At 56.7% G+C, this 21,912-nt stretch overlaps 2 protein-coding genes across 5 annotated transcripts; one reads left to right on the plus strand and one right to left on the minus strand.

The window, feature by feature from the left end:
• Window positions 1-2,929: 2,929 nt before the first annotated feature.
• NEIL1 (nei like DNA glycosylase 1) lies at window positions 2,930-9,204 on the plus strand. 4 transcript variants are annotated; one of them, XM_065871459.1, is made up of 10 exons: window positions 2,930-2,953; window positions 4,247-4,703; window positions 6,607-6,726; window positions 6,823-6,886; window positions 7,166-7,265; window positions 7,689-7,816; window positions 8,142-8,169; window positions 8,354-8,415; window positions 8,584-8,749; window positions 8,932-9,204. In XM_065871459.1, the coding sequence occupies exons 2-10, from the start codon at window positions 4,270-4,272 to the stop codon at window positions 9,000-9,002; spliced, it is 1,173 nt and encodes a 390-aa protein (XP_065727531.1). In that variant the 5' UTR covers window positions 2,930-2,953; window positions 4,247-4,269; the 3' UTR covers window positions 9,003-9,204. The 4 variants fall into 4 exon arrangements, with proteins under 4 accessions (XP_065727531.1, XP_065727529.1, XP_065727530.1 ...); XM_065871460.1 differs by lacking the exon at window positions 2,930-2,953 and having other exon boundaries at window positions 4,270-4,380; window positions 4,690-4,703; window positions 8,932-9,002; XM_065871457.1 differs by lacking the exon at window positions 2,930-2,953 and having other exon boundaries at window positions 4,195-4,703.
• A 748-nt stretch (window positions 9,205-9,952) lies between these two features.
• On the minus strand, window positions 9,953-20,939 carry MAN2C1 (mannosidase alpha class 2C member 1). Its single transcript, XM_065871481.1, is given in 27 exon segments — window positions 9,953-10,105; window positions 10,108-10,147; window positions 10,220-10,329; window positions 10,419-10,567; window positions 10,702-10,781; window positions 10,882-10,991; window positions 11,379-11,522; window positions 11,614-11,770; window positions 11,872-11,976; window positions 12,236-12,330; window positions 12,513-12,610; window positions 12,820-12,975; window positions 13,092-13,177; window positions 13,285-13,406; window positions 13,767-13,890; window positions 14,244-14,389; window positions 14,486-14,581; window positions 14,807-14,923; window positions 15,052-15,144; window positions 15,349-15,459; window positions 15,643-15,749; window positions 16,907-17,096; window positions 17,406-17,583; window positions 18,666-18,736; window positions 19,886-20,009; window positions 20,457-20,582; window positions 20,839-20,939. Coding segments are annotated over 27 exon segments (3,189 nt in total).
• Between the last annotated feature and the right edge of the window lie 973 nt (window positions 20,940-21,912).

Consider the following 21,912-nt stretch of genomic DNA (forward strand, 5'->3'; position numbering starts at 1 on the left):
ATCGATAAGCATAACAACGTGGATGGTTCTCAAATGCATTATGCTATGAGGAAGAAAGCAGATGCACAAGGCTATGGGCTGAAGATTCCATGTACAGGCACACCTCGGAGTTAACTGCAGGTTTGGTTCCAGAACACCGCAGTAAAGCAAGTATGGCAATAAGGTGAGTCACATGAACTTTTTGGTTTCCCAGTGCATAGAAAAGTTTTGTTTACACTATACTGTAGTCTATTAAGTGTGCAATAGCTGTGTCTAAAAAAACAATGTACAAACCCTAATTAAAAAATACTTTAAAAAAAAATAATACTTTATTGCTGGGGGTGTGGGCGAGGCGTGAATTGGGAGTTTGGGATTGGCAGATGCAAGCCATTATATATAGAATGGATAAACAACAAGGTTCTACTGTATAGCACAGGGAATTATATTCAATATCTTGTAATAAACCATAATGGAAAAGAATATGAAAAAGAATATACATATAAATGTATAACTGAATCACTTTGCTGTACAGCAGAAACTAATACAACATTGTAAATCAACTATACTTCAATAAAATAAATTTTAAAAATACTTTATTGCTAAAAAATGCTAACCATCATCTGACAATGGAGGATTGCCACAAACCTTCAATTTGTAAAAAAAAAAAATGCAATATCTGTTAAGTGCAACAAAGTGGAGTGCAATAAATGAGATATGCCTGTGTATGATATTGGCAAAAAACTATAGGGGCGGAAAACAGATCAGTGGTTGCCAGCGAGTACGGTGTAAGTGTTGACTAAAAAGGTGCACGGGCAAATTTTAGGGGGGTGATAGAAATGTATTATCTCTTGATTGTGGTGATGATTATGAGTGTATGAATTTGTCAAAACTCACACTCTAGGGCTTCCCTGGTGGCACAGTGGTTGAGAGTCCGCCTGCTGATGCAGGGGACACAGGTTCGTGCCCCGGTCCGGGAAGATCCCACATGCCGCGGAGTGGCTGGGCCCGTGAGCCATGGCCGCTGAGCCTGCGCGTCCAGAGCCTGTGCTCCACAACGGGAGAGGCTACAACAGTGAGAGGCCCGCGTAACGCAAAAAAAAAAAAAAAAAAAAACTCACACTCTAGGGACTTCCTTGGCGGTCCAGTGGTTAAGACTCCACACTTCCAATGCAGGGGGCCACAGGTTCAATCCCGGCTGAGGAACTAAGATCCTGCATGCTGTAAGGCGCCACCAAAAAAAAAAAACACCTACCAAAAACAAACAAAACAAAAAACTCACATTCTAAAAAAGATGAATTTTACTGTATGTACCTTTTAACTTAATTTAAACAAACAAAAATAGACCAACAAAACAAAGAAATCACCCCATAGATTACTTAGTGGTCACAAGGTGTGAAACATACCTTTGCAACACAGAAGTCTGGCTGTCAGAGCCTCACCAGTGATCAATTTCAGCCTCACTAAAGTGAGACAACCAGATGTTGGGCACCTCCTAATGTGATGCAGTTTGGAGTACAGAGCAGCACCCAGGAGACATATGTATTTCCAAGCTTTAGATCTAATTTCTGGTGTGCAGGGAAAACTAGAGATAGAGGAACAAGTTAACGACACCCAAGGAAACATCAGACAAATCCAGAATGTGATGGGGCATCTCAAAGGACAATTGGCTTGGAATCTTCAGAAAGGTCAGTATCATGAAGACCAAAAAAAAAGGAGGTGAGGTGGGTAAGAGGTGGGGATGGTGGTTCCATCTAGATTAAAGTGACTGAAGAGACACAGAATCCTTATTTGGTCTCTGCCTTGAACAAACTAGCTATCAAAGACATTTTGCGGACAATTAGGGAAATCTGAGTGTGGGCTATGTATTAGGTAATATTAACAAGTTATTGTTGGGACTTCCCTGGTGGTGCAGTGGCTAAGACTCCGAGCGGGAACTAAATCCAGCATGCTACAACTAGGACCCGGTGCAGCCAAAATAAATAAATAATAAATAAATATTTTCTTTTAAAAAGTTGTTAACTTTACTATCTCGATAAAGGCATTGTCTCATTTTAAATACTGTCAAAATAAATGAATAAATAGATTAAGGGGGGAGGAAGGAGAAGTAGTATGAATCCTGGCAGTGGGTCAGGGACCAGTGCCTGCTACACTTAGGATGAAAGGCCAGCTCCTTACAGAGGCCTCCAGAGGTCGGACCAGACCAGACCAGCTCCTGCTTGTGTGTCTGTCCTCACCTCTCAGCACTACCCCCAGCCACCTTCTTTGAGTGGGCCAATCGCTCGCTTTCCAGCCTCCAAGCCTTTGCATTGTCAGTTCTTTCCGCCTGCCGTAGCGACTCGTCCCCTCTCTTTTCCGGATGGCTCCTTCTGAGGTTTCAGCCTAAATGTCATCGCAGAGAGACCCTCCTCCACAACGGAAGTAGGTTCCGCTCTCGGCTCCTGCCTTTGGCTGCTTGGCTACACTTCATCGCCCGTGGTGATGATGTTTACTTGTTATGTCTGACTAGCGTTGAAACTTAGAGCCACCACCGGGTCCCCAGAGCCTGCATTTATCGCGCACCTGTTCGCGCTCTGCGCACAGCTGCAGGCGCCTCTGCTTTGGGACGGTGCTTCTGTTTCCTGCTGGGAGTGCCGACCCGGTCCCGGACTAGCCGGGTGGCTTCTCACAGCCACAGAGACAGCTGCAACCCGGGACCTCAGACCTGACGCCGGATCCCGCCGGCGCCGGGCAGCGGGAAGCCAGGTTCTTCCGCCACCCCCCAGCCAGGTGACTGACCCAAAGCCTTTCCCACACCCCAAGCCCCCCAGCTCGGGGACCCCACCCGGAACAGTCTTTGCCACCTACCTGAGGAACTACACTTCCCATCAGGCGCTGGAGCAGCGACCGCAGCTCCCAGTGTGCTCCCAGGCGCCGCTCCGCCCCCGGCCTTAACCCCATAGTGCCTGCAGGCTGGCGGGAGCGGCGACGGGCGCAGGTAGCCTGCCAGTGGGCCCGGGGTCGGGGTGGGTGTGCAGCAGAGCTGAGGAGAGGACGGGTTTGGGGGCCTTGGGGAGGAAGGGAGCCAGGGTTAACCGAGGACAGGCAGCGGGGGTGGAGGATGGGGGTGGGTGGGAGGCGAGCCATAGAGCGTCCGCCCCTCGCGAAATTAAGAACCTGGAAGTTCACCTTTTCCAGCGAAACGAACCCTTTCGGGTGCCAGGTCCGGGGCGGCGCTGAGGTTGCGGCGGGGGCGGGGGGGAGGGCAAAGGAGTCTGCCCTGGCTAAATGTCCCCCTCTGCCCAACACATACCTTCGCCGTCGATCTGGCGAAGAGGAAAGTGGCAAACTCTCCTCTCTACGCCAGCGAGGGTGAGGAAGGGGACTACGCCTCTCTCGGCCCGAGGCGCTGACCGCTGACCGGGGCGTTTCCTATTCCCCCCTGGATCATGGGCTAGAGTTTGGGGAGCCCTTCTGACTCCCCTGTCTCCTCCCTCGAAGTCGTGTGTACCTGACTCCAGCGCTGATGTACCTGGAGACACCTGCATTCCCTCTTCCTTGTCCTCGCTATGGTCCTGACCAGTGGGTGGTGGCAGGCCTCCACACTGCCGGCTGAGCCTCTGAGCAACCGTTTTCCCAGCTCTTCTCTTCCAGGCTCATTCCCTCAGTCATTGTGACAACCTATGCGGGCCTGATTCCAAGCGGTGGGGTGATGAGCAAGCAGAGCTTCCACTCTGGGGTGGGAGTGGAGGTAGAGGCAGAGAAGAGATGATAAAATAATTTCAGGTTCTGGGAGTGCCACGAAGGAAGGAAAACGTGTAGGGGGTCGGGGCGTACGATGCTGCCTTGGATAGGGTGGTTAGGGAGGTCCTCTCTTGGATGTTCCCAGACTGAGGGGGACAGCAGGGGCGAAGGCATGGGGGAAAGAAGAGCAGTGTGCTTGAAGCAAGTGAGTCAGAGGGAGCGTGGGAGGAAATGAGATGACAGTGTGGGCCCGGGAAGGAGCTGGACGTTATTCTAAAATCAGGAAGGGTTCATGGAAGCCCATGGAACGCGTTAATGAGCAAGGGAGTCACGTTTCCCTAGTCTGAGCTTTCTCAGCATTTTCGGCCGGGGGGGGGGGGAGGGGGGGGGCAAGGGTTGTGGAGCAGGGGCTGTGACCAAGCCAGCTGACTTCCTGCCAATTATCAGTTGACCATGGGCCCCCTCTGACCCTCTGAAAACTGGAAGTGATAATTGCTACCTCACTGGATGCACACCTGGCCCAACCTGCTATCATCCTCCCCCACAGGGCCTGGCCACCCCTCCCACAGAATGCCTGAGGGCCCTGAGCTGCATCTGGCCAGTCACTTTGTGAACGAGGCATGCAGGGAGCTGGTGTTTGGCGGGTGTGTGGAGAAGTCACCTGTCAGCCGCAACCCTGAGGTGCCCTTTGAGAGCAGCGCCTACCACATCTCAGCTTTAGCCCGAGGCAAGGAGCTGCGCCTGACACTGAGCCCCCTGCCTGGGGCTCAGCCCCCACAAGGGCCACTGGCCCTTGTCTTCCGCTTTGGCATGACCGGCTCCTTCCAGCTGGTGCCCAGCGATGCGCTGCCGCCCCATGCCCATCTGCGCTTTTACACGGCTCCCCCTGGCCCCCGACTTGCCCTCTGCTTCGTGGACATCCGCCGCTTTGGCCACTGGGACCTCGGGGGCAAGTGGCAGCCAGGCCGCGGGCCATGTGTCTTGCTGGAGTACGAGCAGTTCAGGTAGGGCCCGCACCAGGTGTGATGAATACAGCCCTGGGCTCCTGGCCGTTAGTGCCTCGGTGGCCAAGAAGTGAGTTCCACTCCCTTCACCTGTAGACCAAGACAGTGTGCTTTCCTGGGGACAGTTCCCTGAGCTAATGGATGTGGAAACCCAAAACTGACGAGGGAGAGGGTGGGAGCAAGAGGTGGATGAGGACATGGCCAGTTAGTGTGAGAGCTGGGTCTCAGGTCAGCATCCCACTCTGTCTTCTGGCACCCTCAAGAGGCTAAGAAGAAAGGTGGAGAGGCTTTAACAACCTAAGAAAGGAGGCTGAGCAGGAAGGAATTGCTTCAAGGGAGTGCGGAGAGGACTGCCTAATGTGGTTTCTGAATCAGACTGTGGTCTCCCACATTCTGCCTACCCACTGGTCTGTGTCCCGTGGTCTCTGTGCCTGTCTTCTGCCTGAGGGAGGGGTAACGGCTCCACCTGGGATGTGACCCAGGTCACATAAGATGGCACACATAAGATGGCACAGTGTCAGCCACTTCCCTTCCTCCTCTAAAGATAAAACATGTATGAGTCTCTGCTTCGTGCCAGGCCAACTCTAAGTGTTGGGGGTTCAGCAGTGATCAAGAGGGATGTGGTCCCTGCTCCCACAGAGCTAGTTCAGGTAGGGCAGGGGGAAAAAGGGGACTAGATTAATTCAAATAGACACATGCCTGAAGAAAAATCCAAGAGGTAGAAAATGACTTTGAGCTGTGGAGGTGGGGGGAGGAGGAGGGTGCATTAGGAAAGGCCACCCCAGGTGACGTGTGAGCTGAGGCCTGCCTGATGAGAAGGAGCCAGCTGTGCATAGCTCTAAAGTAAAAGCAATCTGACAAGAATCACAAAGACAAAGGCTTGGAGTGGACTTGGCAAATCCTTTCTTGGGGAAGGCACGCCTTCGGCTGCCCCTTGGGGTGGGTCAGGGCGTCTCTGGTGTCACAGAAGGCAGCAGACTGCTGGCCTTCCCAGGTATGCCCCCAAGTGCACCCCTAGGGAAGTGTCTGTGTTGTCTTGGATTTCTCCCACTTCACCTCTTCTGGGGAGTCATGCCACAAGTGTACCCTTTGCCAGCTGAAGCTCCTCTCACAAGATGAGCGTTTCGGCTTGTTTTGTCCTCCAGCTGCGGAGCCTGTGGGGATCCGCCCCCCTCAGAATTCTGAACACCCAGGCCAACCTTCCACTCTTACCTTTACCCCAAAACTCTGTCTTCTGGCCCCCTATTTCACTTGCTTCTCACGCCCATCACTGAGTCAGTCTTGCCATGATCCTTTTCCACAAAGAAACAAGATACACGTACCCTTCATGGTGGTGAAGAGACCCATGCCCCTTGGAGGTGGGGTGGGAGCTGCTGGGGCTCTCACCAGCCAGGGCTTGCCCCCTCACTCCTGCTAAATAAACAGTGCCAGTACCAGTTTCCTGGAAGATCTTCAGCTTCTTGAAAAGACCTGACCCCGCCAATATCAAACCTTCATATCTAACCAACCAGAAGTCCTAGACAGGGAGTTCCAGACTGCGGACACACCTGAGGTCCTGTGGTCACCTTGTTCTCAAAAATGTCTCGAGTCTGAGGCACTTTGGTGATATACACACCACACACCTAGACTCATGTGTTTTCCTGAACGTGCTGCTTTTGACTGGTATTTTTTTACCTTTTGTAATGCATTAAAATCCCACACTGTTGTTCCCATTTAACAGAAAACTGAGGTTCCCACTGCCAAAACACCACTGAGGCTGGGAAGAGGGGAACTGGGACTCCCCACTTCCTTCCCTTGCACCCAGGAATGGGTTCCCCCAGCTCCTCTCCCCTAACCCATTGGGAGGCAGGGAGGGGTGGGGTGGGCAGAATGGGTCTCATGTGCCCAGACTGTGTCCCTCCAGGGAGAATGTGTTACGAAACCTAGCAGACAAGGCCTTTGACCGGCCCATTTGTGAGGCCCTCTTGGACCAGAGGTTCTTCAATGGCATTGGCAACTATCTGCGGGCAGAGATCCTATACCGGTCAGTAGGCAGGCCCTGGGCACGAGGGCTGGGGTGGCTGGGTGTGCCCACAGTCCCCACTGCTTAGCATGGCGCCCTCTCTCCACCTCACTGCAGGCTGAGGATACCCCCCTTCGAGAAGGCCCGCACGGTTCTGGAGGCACTGCAGCAGCGCAGGCCGGTGAGGCTGCAGGGAGGGATGCACGCACCTATCAGTGCAGGCCGACAAGGGCCTGGGCTGGGTCAGGCGTCTCCAGCTTAACTCAAGCAGGTCCCTTCTCGGTTTCCAGCCTGTTTCCGCATCTCTGCAATGTGTGTGCGTGGGGGAGGTGATGGGGGGCAGATGAACTGTCTGAGTCCAGCCAAGCTCAGAAGGGGTCTGTTCCTCAAGGGGTCAGCTGCCTTCTGAGTGGCCCTGCCTCATACTGACATCCAGGTCCTACCCCTGCCTCTTCTCCAGAGCCCGGAGCTGACCCTGAGCCAGAAGATCAGGGCCAAGCTGCAGAACCCAGACCTATTGGAGCTGTGCCACTCAGTGCCCAAGGAAGTGGTCCAGCTGGGTGAGGCCTGGGAGGCAAAGATGGCCAACTAGGTCTGCTTTGGCATATCGTGTAATCTGGGACAGTTCCTGCCCCTCTCTGGGCCTGGTTCCCTGCCTGGGGAAGTTTGTCAACCTAGTCGTTCCTAAATGGACTAGGCCTCCTTCACTGATCTTCACGTGTCGGGTGTCTGTGTCCCCTGAGCTGCCCCATGAGGCAGGCAGGGGCAAGGATTCTTAACTCAACTCCAGGATGGGAAAGCCATGGCCCAGAGTGGGGAAGACACCAGCCTGAGGTCACACAGCTGGAGGAGGGAGAGCCTTGGCCCCCTGGCTCAGTCCATCAGCTTGTAAAGCTGAGGTCTGAGCCAGGTCTAACTGGGCTCCCCCCCACTCCCAGCCTAAGTCAGCCCTCTGACCTCCGCCTGGCTCCTCTGTCCCACAGGGGGCAAAGGCTATGGGCCGGAGAGCACGGAGGAGGACTTTGCTGCCTTCCGAGCCTGGCTGCGGTGTTATGGCACGCCAGGCATGAGCTCCCTGCGGGACCGGCATGGCCGCACCATCTGGTTCCAGGTTTGGGCTCTAGTGCTCACACAGGCAAATGGAGCCCTAAGGAAGCTGGTGGGATGGAAAGACCTGGGGTTGCACTGTTCCTGAGGATCTAAGCTTTCCCTGTGCTATGCCCCTCCCCTCCTCTGAGTCCCAGGGTCCCAGCTAGTGGAGCAGCCCAGGGCAGGGTTACCTTGCTGTTGGCTCTGACCTGGGGGGGAGGGGACGGTCAGAGAGGCTTCCTAGGGGAGGGGCTTCACTGATCTGGAAGGACAGGTGTGAGTTCTGCCTCTCCAAGGAAAACTACCCCTGCCAGATTGACTCCTGAATTCTCCTGATTCCATTTTAGGGGGATCCTGGACCCTTGGCGCCCAAAGGTAAGCTATGCCTAATGTAATGAGAGGGAAAAGGACTAGTTGCCTGCAAGGGCTACAGCACCCTTCTCCATCCCAGTCCCCACTCCAACCCTCGGAGGCACTCCAGAGTGGGAGCATGGGAGTCTAGAGAAAGGGGGCTGTGGCCACAAGACCCTCCAACCCCATCAGCAACAGTATCCTGCAGGGGGCAAGTCCCGCAAGAAGAAATCCAAGGGAGCACAGAGGGGTCCTGAGGACCAAGTGGAGGTATGTCTCCCTGCTCCTACCCCCTCCCTGTACCCTCTCCTGTCCTGGCTGCACCCCCCAGGCCAGGCTGTTGGGCAGCTCCTTCCCTTGACAATGGAGGGCAATGGTGGGTCCTAACCAACCTGTGACCTGCTGAGCTCCTCAGGGACCCGTGTCTTCTCCACCCAGAACCCTCCACCTCCAAACAAGGCCCCTTCAAGGACACGAAGGGCACGGAGAGGCCTTCCTGAGCAGACTGCGGCCCAGCAGCCAGAGGGGACCAGCCTCCAACGGGACCCAGAAGCCCCCTGCGTCCCTGAGAAAGGGAAGAGGAGGAGGCAACCAGCGACCTCAGGTGGGCCTTCCTCAGCATCTTCCTCTAGGGAGGGAAGGGGCACCACCAAAACGGGCTCTCCAGGAGAGGAAGGGATGGCAGTGCGGGTGGGAGGAACACGTCGACAGAGGTGGTAGGGAGGCTGTTGGGACAGAGTCCTCGGCCTGGGGTCCGAGCTGCCACCTCACCTGTCCTCCCCACAGGCCGCCGCAGACCCCAAAAGATCAAGGCTGACACCCCATCCTTGGAGCCTGAGGAGACCTCAGCCTCTTAGCAGGAGGGTCTCCTTGCTTGCATCCACCCCTTCCTGCTGCCCAGGATCTGGGCCTGTGCGGCTTCCTGGAAGTTGCAGGGGACTGGCTGCCCCTGGCCCTGTGGCCATTCCCTATACAACTATGATGTTTTTAATTGTACCCATTGTCCCCATTTTTTAAGCCCACGTGAAAAAGGCTGTAATTTTTAGTAAACTGATAAACCTTGAACTTCTTGGGCTGGCTGCAGAAGGTCTCGGAAAGCCGAATGTGGAGGGCCTGGTGCCCAGCCCTGGGGACAGGAGGGCCACTGCCTCAGCATGGCAGACTGAGCCCCATCCCAGGCCTCAAGGCCCTGGCTCTCAGGACAGTCTGCCTCTGCAGGGACAGCCCTTCAGAGGTGGTGCAGAGACCCACCCCGTCCCCCGGGGCAGCCCAGGCTCTACAGCTCCTCCAGTCCAGGATTCCTCATGTGGCTGCTCCCCTAGCCTAGTCCAGACTAGTCAATGCTCCCCTCCTAGTGGGGACCAGCCAGAACCCACCCACCAGGCCTCCTCCCCAGCCCCAGGCCCTCTGCCTGTGGACACCGGGGAAGAGCTGCTGCTGCTTTTCTTCCCCCCACCCCACTGGCCGCACCACATGGCATGCGGGATCTTAGTTTCCCGACCCGTCCCCTGCATTGGAAGCTCGGAGACTTAACCGCTGGACCGCCAGGGAAGTCCCAGAAGAGCGTCTTATATCGTGGTCTTACAATCAGCTTATGGTCACCGATATCCCCCGTCTCTGTCACGGGGCCTGCAATCCAGACCCTGCGCGCACAGATAACCTTAGATCTTGCCCCTGTCCCCAGATGCCTGGGGTAAATACTTCCCCCCTCAATGCCTGAGTTTGGGACCTGAGGGGACTGAGCAGGGGCTACCAGCAGGGTTCCTAAGCCAAGCGTTTATTGTTCAAGAGGTAACTGATCCTTGCTTCAGGCTTGAGAGGCAGAAATGAGGAGCCCCCAAAGCCTTCCACAAACAAAACCCCACGCTCAGGGACTCAGCTCGGTGCGGGCTGCAGCACGAGCAACAGGGACTGCACTTGGAAGGGAGAAAAGGTGAGCTTCAGGCGGCTGTCCCGAAGGGGCAGGGGGCCAGCAGCGTCACGGCGCTCCAGGAGGTCACAGCTGGAGAACAGGAGGGACCATGAGGGCCCCGCGAGGGCAGGACTCCCACTCCCACCCCGCGCCCCCACTCACAGGACGGCCTCCTGAACCGGCAGCGACATGTGCAGCCAGCAGTCCACGTGGCTGCCGTGGGCCTCGTACAGCCTCAGGACCAGCTCGCGGCCCTGGAGGCTGGTCTCCGCCTACGGAGGGAGGAGGTGGTGGTGGGCGGGGCCGAGGGCGGGCCCAGCTCGGGACCCCGGCCCGCTCCCCGCACCCCACCGGCCCTTGCCTGCTTGACGGTCTCCAACACGACTGCGGGCGAGGACACTGAAAAGGCGCTCCAGGCGGCGGCGGGTGCCGGGCCCGGGGCGGGCAGCGCCAACAGGGGGAAGTTGAGGCTGTAGGCAGCGGGAATAACGCCAGCGTCCTGGAAGGACCCTGGGCGCAGACCGGAAAGGGACGCGTGGTGGAAAATGAGGGTAGGGGCGTGGGACTGCTGGAGTGCTCCCCACGTACCGTTGGGGCAACCGAGGCTGAGAAGGGCAGAGAGGTATCGGGGCCGCAGCACTCACCTTCATGCGGCATCAGCGCGTAGGTGAACTCGTGGCGCCCCATGTCAACCGTGGCGTCAGGGGACTTGGGCGCCCGCAAGCTGGGGTGGGGAGGGTGGTAAGGGCCAGGCTAGAGCCGCCGAAGTTCTGTCCTGGGAAGACCGCACTCCCATACCCGTCCCTGGGAGGCACCCCACTCACAGGGAGAGGCTGAGGACGCTGCCTCGCACTGACGCGCCATACTTGCAGTCATTGAGCAGAGCCAGCCCAAAGCCGTGCTCTGACAGATCCATCCAGCGGTGGGCCCACACCTGGAGGGTAGATCGGAGACCCACTTGGTGGCCCCGCCGCCTCCTCGTGCTCCAGAGCTCCTGTCAGTAGACTGAGGGAAGCTCTGGGACCACACGATTGAATGCCAGCTCTCACTACAGGAGGCCCTGCGCACACCGCACTACCTGTCTAAGCCCCCGCTCCTCATCTGGGAAAGGGGGATAAGGGTACTTACCCCACCAAATGGGCATGAATATCAGACTAAACAGAAAGCACTTAGCACCATGCCTGGCATACATGTCAGGAACCAGCAAATACTGATCATCATCTTCCTCCTCCTCACCCCATACCACACAACTAGCCTCTCCCCAGCCAGGGAGGATCCAAACCCTCCACCACACCCCGCCCCACACCACCCCACGTCAGACCTCAAATCGGGCCCAGTCCCAAGAGGTGTTGTAGTGGGTGGGCCGCTGCAGATGTCCGAACTGGACCTCAAAGGTGGCCTGGGGGCTCCGCACACGGGCAGGGAACTCCACCTTCAGGAACTTGTGGGCCTCGTGCCAGTGCACCTGTCGGGGGTGGAGGTAGGGGTGCAAGGGGAGGGACCCCTCCTCACCGGCCACACCCAGGGAAGATACCCACCACCCTGCCCCCTGCTACCTCGGTGTGGAAGCGGACATAGGGGCAGCCGACGTCCAGCACAACCTCTTGGCTGAGCCGACTACTGGGGCTGATCTGCAGCAGAAACCAGGCGCTGCCCCGCACGCCACCCTGAGTGCCCACGGCCAAGGTCCCTGCCTGGCCCAGCACTGGCTTCCTGTGGAACAGGCGAGGGAGGCACTGAGCCAGGACGGCCTGGCGGAGGGGGCCCAATACTCTCATATCCCACACCGCCCCCGAGTCCTGCCCACCCCGCACCGTGTTTCTAGGTGGTAGTCCATGACGTCCCACGCGTCCCAGTACAGGGGGACATCATCGAACAGCACAAACTGGTTCCCCACGGCACCCTCAGCAACGGCCTCCCTGGAAGGACGTGGAGACTAGCGCTTTACAACTGTATGACCGCAGTCTCTCCAGCTGTGTGAGGTGGGTGGGGTGGGAGGTAGGGTGAGTAGGCCCAGAGGACAGGAGACTCCTAACCCAGCCGGCCCCATTCCATGTGTGGGTCCCAGTCCTGAGCCACCTGTGGGCTACTGTGGTCAGCTGTGGCCAGGGGACAGAGGGAATGAGAGGCCTGGGGTCCCCTGCCAGGCACTGGGAGAGGGCAGTGAGGGGTGAGCACCTGCCGGAGGCCACCAGCACCAGAGACGTCAGGCGGCCAGTTGGGTCCAGCCTCACCCGGATGATGCCGTTGTCCAGAGTCACAGAACCGTCAGTCTTGGTGGGAGGGGGGCCTTGAGGCTAAGTCCGCAGAGGCTTTCCGCCACCAACAGCCCGCCCAACCCCAGCCCCAGCCCTGCCTTGCCACCTGCTCCAGGTTGGGGAGCTCAGAACCCCCACGTTGTCAGGGACAGCCCAGGACAGCCAGCCCCCGCCCACCGCGATGTGCCAGCACTCACCTCCTGCACTACAAACACAGGCTGCTGGGGCAGCAGGGGCTGCAGCGAGGTGGGGGTGGGAGCAGGAGCATAGCCCATGCTGGGCACTGTCACCAGAGCTGGGGATGAGGCCTGGGCATCAGCGCAGCCTCCTTCACCTTCCAGGAACCATACTCGGGGCGGGGTGGGGGGCTGGAGGGGGTGAGTATTACTAGTACTCTCTAGCCTGGGGCAACCCGGGGCAGAGATCTCCAGGGGAATGTCCCCAACTCTTGATTTGGCCTTGATCCCTCCTGCTACAGTAGCCACCCTTCTCCCCAGCTCATACCTAGGCAGTGGGCCCCACCAGGCCTGGGCAGGGCCAACACTTCAGTGCGCTTCCAGGGCAGTGTGTTGACAATGAGGAGGCCCTCAGGACCTGGCTCCCCAGCACAAAGGGCTGCGGCTGCAGCGCTGAGCAGTGTGTTGCCACGGGAACGGATGTCTGGGGAGAGACTGGCTGGTCATGGGTGGGCAGGGGGTCTGGGTGACCCCTGAATGTCCCACAGGAGACACTCTGCCCTGGGTGCTGGAGAGCAGCGGAAATGTTGTCAGCCTCACCTTCGTAGTGGCACATGGCTTCCTCTGCCACCAGCTGGATGCAGCTTCCAGTCACCACATCGTGGAACTGGTTCAGAAGCAGGAGCCTGCGGGGGGCCAAGGGCAGGGCTGCGGAAGGCTGGGAGGGAGGGGCAGCCGCAGAGGTGTCTGGGGTGAGGTTAATGGGTGGCAGGGGGGCAGAAGACAGACTGACCTCCAGAGGTCCTGCAGCTGGGCGGCCGGGTAGAGGAACTGGGCACTGCGGGCCAGGGCCAGGCTGCTGAGCAGCTCCACATCATGCAGGATCCGCTCACACTCCCGGTTCCCCTTCTTGATCTGAGCCCAGGGTAGGGAGAATCAGTCTAGAGTCTGTTCAAGCATCCCAGGACACCTTCCAAAGCCTTCCCTTGCTCAGAACCCCTGGTGGCTCCCCAGGGCCTCTTGTGAGTTATCTACCCCAGATGCCTCCCTTCTCTCCCCTCAGCCCAAGCCCTTCCTCCCTCAGGGATGCTCAGTCCTGCCTCCTCCAGGCTCCTGACCACCCGGCCCTTGCACTTCTCTCCTCTCGGCTCCTCTGTGGAACACAAGCCTCTTCCCCCAGGTCTGGGCTGGGCTCTGTCCCCTGCTTCCTCCTCTGACCCTCTGGGCCTCTCAAGGGCACACCCTCCCCATCTGGCTCAGCAACCAGCTCCTGACCTGGGCATGGGTGGTGTAGGTGCCATTATGTAGCTCCAGGAAGAGCTCTCCGACCCACGTGCACAGCTGCCCCGAGTGGCCCTCCAGCGCCGAGAAGAGTCGCTCCGGAGAAGAGAACTGCACCCTGAGGGAGACTGCAAGCCTGGGTCTCCCAGCTTGGCCGTGTGATTCACCCTTCTTCCATGCAAGGGTGACAAGAGATCCAGTCCCGACAGAAAGGAGCCACGCCCAGAAAGCTCCCTGTCCACACAAAACCAGTTCTGGACACCCCAGGAGAGTTTTCTCTCCAGTAGGTTTCAGCCCTGTCCCACCTTTAGCTTTCCCCCCACCCTACCACCAGGGTAGAAGTTGGGAGGAGCCCATGGTCTGGGATTGGAGGGGGACAAGGTTTAGGGGAGGTGTCGGGCCCAATATTTGAACAGAAGGAAGGACTAAGGGCAAGGGTGGAGGGTAGGGCCGAGTGAGCCCAGGCCTGACCTGGGCAGCCCATCTGTATTGCACAGCCGCTTCAAGCGGTCCACCATGGTCTGGGTGGGGCCACCACCCCCATCCCCAAAGCCAAAGAGGAAGGCACTGTGGTTGGTACGCCCCTTGTCCCGGTTTTTGGCCACAGTCTTCAGCACCTGCACAGGTGGGCTCGGGGTCAGCTTGGGACAGGACACCCAGCCCTCTCCAGCCTGCCTCCTATCCCCGACCTTGGCCACTAGGTGCCCTCTCACCTCCTCCACACTGCCCTGCATCCCATATGAGTCACCAGGCGGGAAGTGGGTCAGCACCCGGGAGCCATCCAGCCCCTCCCAGAAAAAGGTATGGTGCTGCAGGCAGGGAAACAGGTAGAAGAGAGAGGGCAGAGTCAGGGCTGAGGCACAGCCGGGCCTCCTAGACCTGCCCCTCCTGTTGTGTGACCCTGGGGGAGGCATGCCTTCTCTGGGTCGGGGTTGGGTGGCTTGTCCAGGGCCCCTCAATAAACCTGGACGGAGATGTATGGGCTAGGTGGGACCCAGGCCCACTCTGAGCCTGGTTCCCTGGGGCCTGCTCACCGGGAAGGAGTTCACCAAGTTCCAGCTCAGTTTTTGGGTGAGGAAGTGCCCGATGCCACAGCTGCGCATGATCTGTGGGAGCTGCGCTGAGTAGCCGAATGTGTCTGGCAGCCAGAACTGCAGGGAAAGGGCCTCTGGGCACGGGAACCACGGCTCTCGGCAGCACGGCCACAGCCTCTGCCCCTCATCACTCAAGGGCAAGCTCCAGCCCCATGCGCCTGCAGGCGCAGCCGCTCCCAGCCTACCTCAGAGCACATCTTCCCAAACTCCTGCAGGAAGAAGCTCTGTCCCTGCAGGAACTGCCTCACCATGGCCTCTCCACTGGGAAGGTTCCCATCCTGGCAGTGAGGGAACAGGGAGGCAGCTGGGGTCAGCACCCGGTGGAATGCGCAGGACCTCAGACCAACCACCCGGACAGGAGCAGCCAGGGCTCTGACACTGGGTTATAGTCAGTGCCCAGGGAGTGTCCATCTCCTCACAGGCCCACCTGTCTGTCTGCCAGAGGGGAGGTTTCTGGGGCCAGGGCTGTGGACTGCACTTACCATCTCCACCCAGGTGCCCCCGACGGGCACAAATTGCCCACGGCAGGCGAACTCCTGGAGCCGGGCATGCAGGCCAGGGTAGTGGCTCTTCACCCACGCGAGCTGCTGTGCCTGTGGGGCAGACGAGGCAGGAGCTGGGCCAGGGGGACAAGAACCCCACCCAGGGCTGAGCACCTGGGGCCCAGTGGGTGGCTGAGGGTGAGTAGCCCTGCCCCTCAGGCCCCAGAAGCCCTCGGAACCTCACACTAGCGCCCATTGGGCTCCAGGTACCACCGCACAGCCGGTCCCTCTGACCTGGGAGCAGGCAAAGATGAACTCAGGATTCCGCTCCATGAGCTGAACGACTGTCACCCAGCTCCGGGCACATTTCCGCACGGTCTCCTTGAAGGGCCAGAGCCAGGCTAGACGGGGAGGAGGGTGGAGGATAGGAGAGCAGCAAGGTCCCCCGCTCCTCACAGATCTCCAGCCGCACCCCTGCCCCCCAGCATCCAACCACGCCCAGCCTGGGCCTCCAGAGGGTCATCCTAGCCTTCCGTCCATCCCAGGCCCTTTCCCTGCAAAGTCCTGTGGCATCTCTCCTGAGCTGTCACTTTACATCACTCTTGCAAGGTAGGAGTAGGGACTGGGGAAAGGAGGCTGGCTGGGCCTATCGGATCAATTTTACATCAGGAAATGGAGGCCCCAGTCCCTGGAATAGCCTTACTCTGAGGTTTAGACACCCCTGAGAGGATCCTATAAGAGGTAGTGTGGGTTGGCCCTTCCCCTACACGCACATTGAAGGACAGCCTGGAACAGAGGGCACAGCTTCCTGAGATGGACCTGCCTGGGCCAGCTGTCCTGTGTGAGGCACTACAGCCTCTTGCAACCTCTAGGCCTCAGTTCCTTCTTTACCAGCCCAGAACTCTACATCCCATGCTTTGGCACAGCAGAGAAAGCCCTTGTTCTGTGGTTCAGAAACTTTAGCTGCATCCGAATCAATACTTTGGGAAGTTTTTAAAAAATGTAATTTCCCATAAGCCTCACAGACACTGCAGACTTAACCAGGTTCAAAACTGACCTCCTGATCCTCCCCAGGAAACCTTCCCCTGGGCTTGAGTCCTCATCTCAACTACTTCCACATCACTCCTATCTGAGGACTTGGGAATTGTCAAATTCTTACTCATCCTCACTCTGTTCAAAGGTCATCTCCTCTGAGAAACCTTTCTTGAATCCCCCAGACCCAGCTGGGTTAAATGCCTCTTCTGGGCTCCCCAGCCCCCCCATCCTTCCCTCCATCCTGGCAGCAACTGCGTCTGCCTATTTTGTGATCGCCAGTCTCTATAGTCCTACCCCCCCCCACTACCCTGGCCACGGGGCCACACGGGGCATCAGATTTTGTTGAAAGAATAAATGAAGCCACATCTAGCAGAGCCTACAGCCCATTCCCCTTTCCCCAGGGAAAACTGAGGTCCAAGAGGGGCAAGAACTCGATGTGGATCACACAGTGCTTCCAGGGCACAGCCAGGTCTTCGAGGCCACTCCTGCCTCCCCGAACCAGCCCAGCCAACTGCTGCCCTACCTGTATCAATGTGGCAGTGCCCCAGGGCATGGATGGTATGCTGGCTTTCACCCCCACGTTGGCCAAAGAACTTGGAGGCCAGGGCCTGGGCCACTGGGAAGGTCTCCGGCTGGGCGGGGTCACATATGTTCACCATCTGGTTGGCTGTGTACAGGGCCTGGTAGCTGCGCTGGTTGTCCTCCCCGAGGCCCTGCAGCAGGGTTCTGTCCCTTAATCCCCATCTCAAACAAGCAGAGTCTCCAAAATTAGACCCCAGCTGATCTCCCACGGGTTCTCAGCAGAGCTCCTCCCTACCTCCGACCCTGTGCTCCTGCTGGCCCCCCTGCTCAGCACTGTCTCCTTCCTCCCCTTTACACAGGGAAATCCTCTCAACACTCAGGCAGGCATGAAACACCCTCCCTATTCTGGATTCCCAGGGCTCCAACTATCTGACCCAAGAAACAGCCTGCCTGGAACAGGGCTCTAGAGGGTGAGCAGGTGGCGCGGGGGTGTTGAGTACCTTGGCTATCCCCAGCAGCAGCTCCAGATCCACCAGGAGCTTGTGGACACCCCGGTGGAACACGGCCAGCTCAGCCCGGCTCACCTGGAACATCTTCTCTGGGTCAGGGGCTGCGATCATGCTTCCCTTCCCGGCCCCCAGGAGCCCACTGCAGGCTACTTCCACATAGAGGGTCAGGCTACAAATGCGGGGAGGCAGCCTCAGGCCAAGGGACTGGCAGAGGACTCTGGGGCTTGGGGAGGGAGGACCAAAGAGGCATCCAGCAGACCCCTCCCTATTCACCCCCAGGATCTACCACCCAGAGGATCTCACAGTTATGTCAGATGCGTGTGAGAGAGGGCCATGGCAGAAACAACAGACACACCAAATTCTGCTGAGTGTTCTGCCTTGGCTGGGGTGAATAAGTAGCCAAGTTTGGAACCATGTGAATTATGCTGTTGTTTAGACTTTTATTTCCAAAGCTGTCTTTACAATGCACACTGCCTTGGTCTCAGGACCCTCTTTGCACATTAAAAACATGTTTGGATCTCCCAGGTCCAGTCTTTCAGAACAAAGATCCATCAGCCAATATGGGCAGGCCACTGTTTGGAGAGCATGGTGGGCTGTGGTGCTGTTCTACTCAGTCTTCAGAGAGCAAACATGACTTCCTTCGGGAAGCCTTCCATGACTCTCCTCTCATCCCTCTCCCTAGTCTAGAACAGATTTCTTATGTTGAAAGTTTTTTCTTTCAAAGCCCTCATCAGTTTTGCAATTAGGTAAGTATATGTGAGTCCCCCTTGCTGTCAAGAATCACATCATTCACCATCACAGTCCCAGTGCCTGGAAACATCAGATACACAATGTTCAATAAATATAATACCTAAGAAGAGTTTTTGATAGTGTCATAAAATGCATGTTATAATACGGATTTTTAAAAAATCAGGATTCAAAATATCAAAGAAATACAACCTCAACTAGTAAAAACTACATTTGAAAGAATTCCTGAGAAGAATGCTGAGATGTTAATAATGGGCATCACTAAGTGATGGGATAATGGGAGTTATTTACTTCTTTGTGCTTTTCTGTATTTAACCCAAGAACGAGAACACTATCTTTATAGCCAGAGAAATCCTGCTTTTCAAAAATAAACTATGAGAGTTGAAGATGGTTGTATTGAAAGTGGGTGTGTTTCTCAGATGGCTCTGGGCCTCAGCTCCTCCTTGCCCACTGGTGCTCCCTCCCCTACAGCACTGGTCAACCACAGCACAGGGACTCACTCACCTCCGGGGGTCTTCTTCCCCCAGCTTGTCAGTCAGGACATAGCTGGTCTTCTCCCCCTCTTTGGTCAAACCCTGGTGGGGAGTGCAGTGAAAGAGACAGGACCTGAGGCTTGTGAACAGCTCAGATGAAGTATAAGCTGAGGGAGGCCAGGCCCCTCTACCGGGTCCCTAGCACTGGCTCCTCTCTCCCAGACAAGGCCAAGATTGACAAATCAGGGACCTCTGGTAGCAGGTGCCCCAACCCCCCTGGCAGTCAGTGCCATGACCACCAAATGGCACCTATTTGCCAGCAGAAAAGCCACTGGTCTTGGAGTCTTGGGGACGTATCAGGTCCTTGGCGGCTTCTGGTGGCCTCTGTACCCCTGAATAAGCATCTGAAGGGAAACTCTATGAAGTCAGGGACAGGTTTACCTCATTCCCCACTATATCCCCAGTGCTTAGCACAGGGACCTGCCAGAGAGGGCACTCAGGAGACATCCCGCTGAGCCAGTGACGGGAGGGAGGGAGGGGTCTGCCATCTTTCTGTACAGGAAGAACAACAGTCCTGACCTGAGACTGAGAGTTCGTCAAACTGAAATGGAAGCTGTGTGAACCTGAACAAGTGTGTTAACATCTATATATCTCAGTTTCTTAGTCTGTACATGGCCATAAAGACCTACCACATAGGATTTTAAAGGTTAAACCTGTTAAGGTTAGATGCATAAACAAGGTACTTAATAGTGGTTATATCTGGGGAACTGTGGGTGAGGTACCAGGGAGATATCCATTATTTCAGGTGAAGAGGACTTTTTAAACTTTATATTATCCAGAACTGTTTCAAAGTCTCCCTCCCCGACTGCCATAAGCATATATTCCATATAATAAAAACCAGTTTATTTAAAACTAAAAAGTGATATAGTCTGCAAAGTCACTAGTCTGGCACCTAGTAAAGGGTTAATAAATGGATCTGCTGTACCTATTATTGTACTTGATTAATAACTATTTTCATCCCAGAATGGGAGGGTGACCAGTCAGTGGCAGGGTTGGTTTAGTATTAATTATGTTGAGACCCTCAGCGATCCTCTCAAACATGAGAAGGAACAATTACACAGGGGCCCAAGCAACAACTTGTCCAGTCCTGAAATCCTGATACCACCCTGCAGGCATAGCCACTCAGCTGTGGCTTCTCCAGAGACCAGGGCTGAAATGTGGCCATACCTGACCTAGGGCAGGGCTCCTCACCTGGACAGGTTCCCCATCACGCCACACCAGGCCTTCTCCATCACTTTCCCAGCGAAGGTGAACTTCCTGACCCACCCATGCCTCTGGGATGGTCAGCTCCACCCGGAACCAACAGGTCCACCATCTGCAACAGAACCACTAAGATGGGCCTAGGGTAGGGGTCAAAGCCCTTTCCTTTCGACATACTTCCTTGGACTAAGGGTCAGCAGGGGCTTGAGACTTTCACCAAGTATCTGCAGCATCGCAAGATATGCAGCTTTGATCCACAAGAAAGGAGCAACAGGGTGTACAGCAAGGTGAGGGAAAGAGCCAGAGAATCAGGGGTCTGTGATTTGTCCTAGAGTGTCCTGCCTAAGAGATGGATGTCCAGGGACTGGGAGAAGGGGGGAAATGAAAATTCTCCCATTAAGTCTTGCAGGATCAGGGATCTGCTCCCAGCAGAGGGTGCTGCTCTGCCCCAAGTGACTGTCTAGGGCAGAGGGCCGACAATGGAGGTGTGGCCCTTAGGGGAAGCGAGTAAGCCGGGAGCGGGGCCCTGTCGGCCCCGCCCTCCCTCTGGAGCGTTACCCACGTGGGTCCGAAGCTGTCGCCGACCTGCGCGGGGCGGAAATCCTGCTGGACTGCCTCCTGGTAGGGAAGCCTTTCGGGCGTCAAGAAGCTGGAGAGCTCGGCCACTGGGCAGCTGTCTCCGAAGAGCCTGGGCGGGAGGGGCAGGTGGGCACGCGCCACTGGGCCAGCCGGCGGGTGGGGACTCGCGTTCCCTCGATGCACCGCCGGGAGGGCTGCCTCACAGCTCAGTCTCCCCCCATCCCCTCCTCCTGGGCCCCAGCCCTTTCCGCGGCGGGCACTTTGTCCCTCGGCCCAGGTGGCCGAAGCTTGGGTTTCCCCCCGGGGCGGGAAGGCTAGAGACGCGTGGATGCGGCCGGCCGGCGCCATGGACGAGGTGGCCACACCTGCCGCGGAGATTACAGTCGGTAAAGTAGAGCGGCGACACGAATTTCTCCACCCGCTCCAACGTAGTGCGCCAGTGCTTCAGGGCCGGCGCCGCCGCCATCGCCGCGCGCTCTCTCCTCTCCTCGGAAGGCCCCAAACGCTGCCGGCGCGGTCCACGGCCTGGAACCAAAGGTTCCGGCGTCCGAAGGGCGCCTTCCAGGCCCGGACAGCTTTTCTTGGAACACCGGCGGCTCTGTGAAGTCTCGCGGCTCTGAACTTCGAGCAGGGAGCTGAAAGCTAAAAGCCGCACTTCCGATGCTCTCCTCTTATCTCGTCCGAGCTGGTGGCCGTTTAGGGCAAATCCCTAAATAAAATAGGAAGTTTGACGCTTTGATTTTGCAAAAGGCCTGGGACAGAGACAAGCCGTTAGGCACGACGGGTGGGAGCCTGGGTTGCTGCCGACGCAGGTCACCTAGTCTCAGAAGCTGCAAGCGGGAACCTCCTTGCCCTCTGGTCCCAGCCCGCCCTCTGGCTATTTCGAACACCCGTGTCCGCTTAACGTGGCAAGAGCCGGGGCGCCAGGACCGGTGCTTTAAAGCCAATCGGCAGACATGCGTTAAATAGAGCTTTGCACCCCAGTAACCTCAGCTTCCTTCTACTACATGTTTTATTTTATGTATATGGCTAAGTGCTGCCCATCGCCAGAAACTCCGAAGATTTTGATTTGAGATTGCAGATCACAGACATAGAACTCATGATCCTAAAAGAATAATGTATTTCCCTACACGGGACTGAAGAGTTCAGAGAAGCCATAATGCCAGAAACACCTCCAATTTCATCCTCACGTTTCTCTGGTAATCTGTTGGCAGCATTCCCCCCTCCTGGGAATGCTATGAAGTCCTTGTCTATAAAATCATTAGGAAGAAAAGTATATACACAACATGAGCCCTGATATTTTAATGGAAATACTGACCAAGTTTACAACATTTCAAATGCAAATCATAGGGAAAGGTGATTAAGTACAGAATACCGAACGAGATTTAAAATATAACTTCCTGCTATAAGACAGGCTGAGTTGAGCTTGGAGCTCAGAT

This window comes from Phocoena phocoena, chromosome 2 (assembly GCF_963924675.1).
Source record: "Phocoena phocoena chromosome 2, mPhoPho1.1, whole genome shotgun sequence".
Taxonomy (NCBI): Eukaryota; Metazoa; Chordata; class Mammalia; order Artiodactyla; family Phocoenidae; genus Phocoena; species Phocoena phocoena.

Bases quoted from the DNA above. Each gene is read 5' to 3' on its own strand.
- NEIL1 (XM_065871457.1), top strand. From the start codon at position 4,207: ATGCACACCTGGCCCAACCTGCTATCATCCTCCCCCACAGGGCCTGGC. The intron at 6,887-7,165 runs GTGAGGCTGCAG...CCTCTTCTCCAG, and splicing joins CACTGCAGCAGCGCAGGCCG to AGCCCGGAGCTGACCCTGAG. The intron at 8,416-8,583 runs GTATGTCTCCCT...TTCTCCACCCAG, and splicing joins GTCCTGAGGACCAAGTGGAG to AACCCTCCACCTCCAAACAA.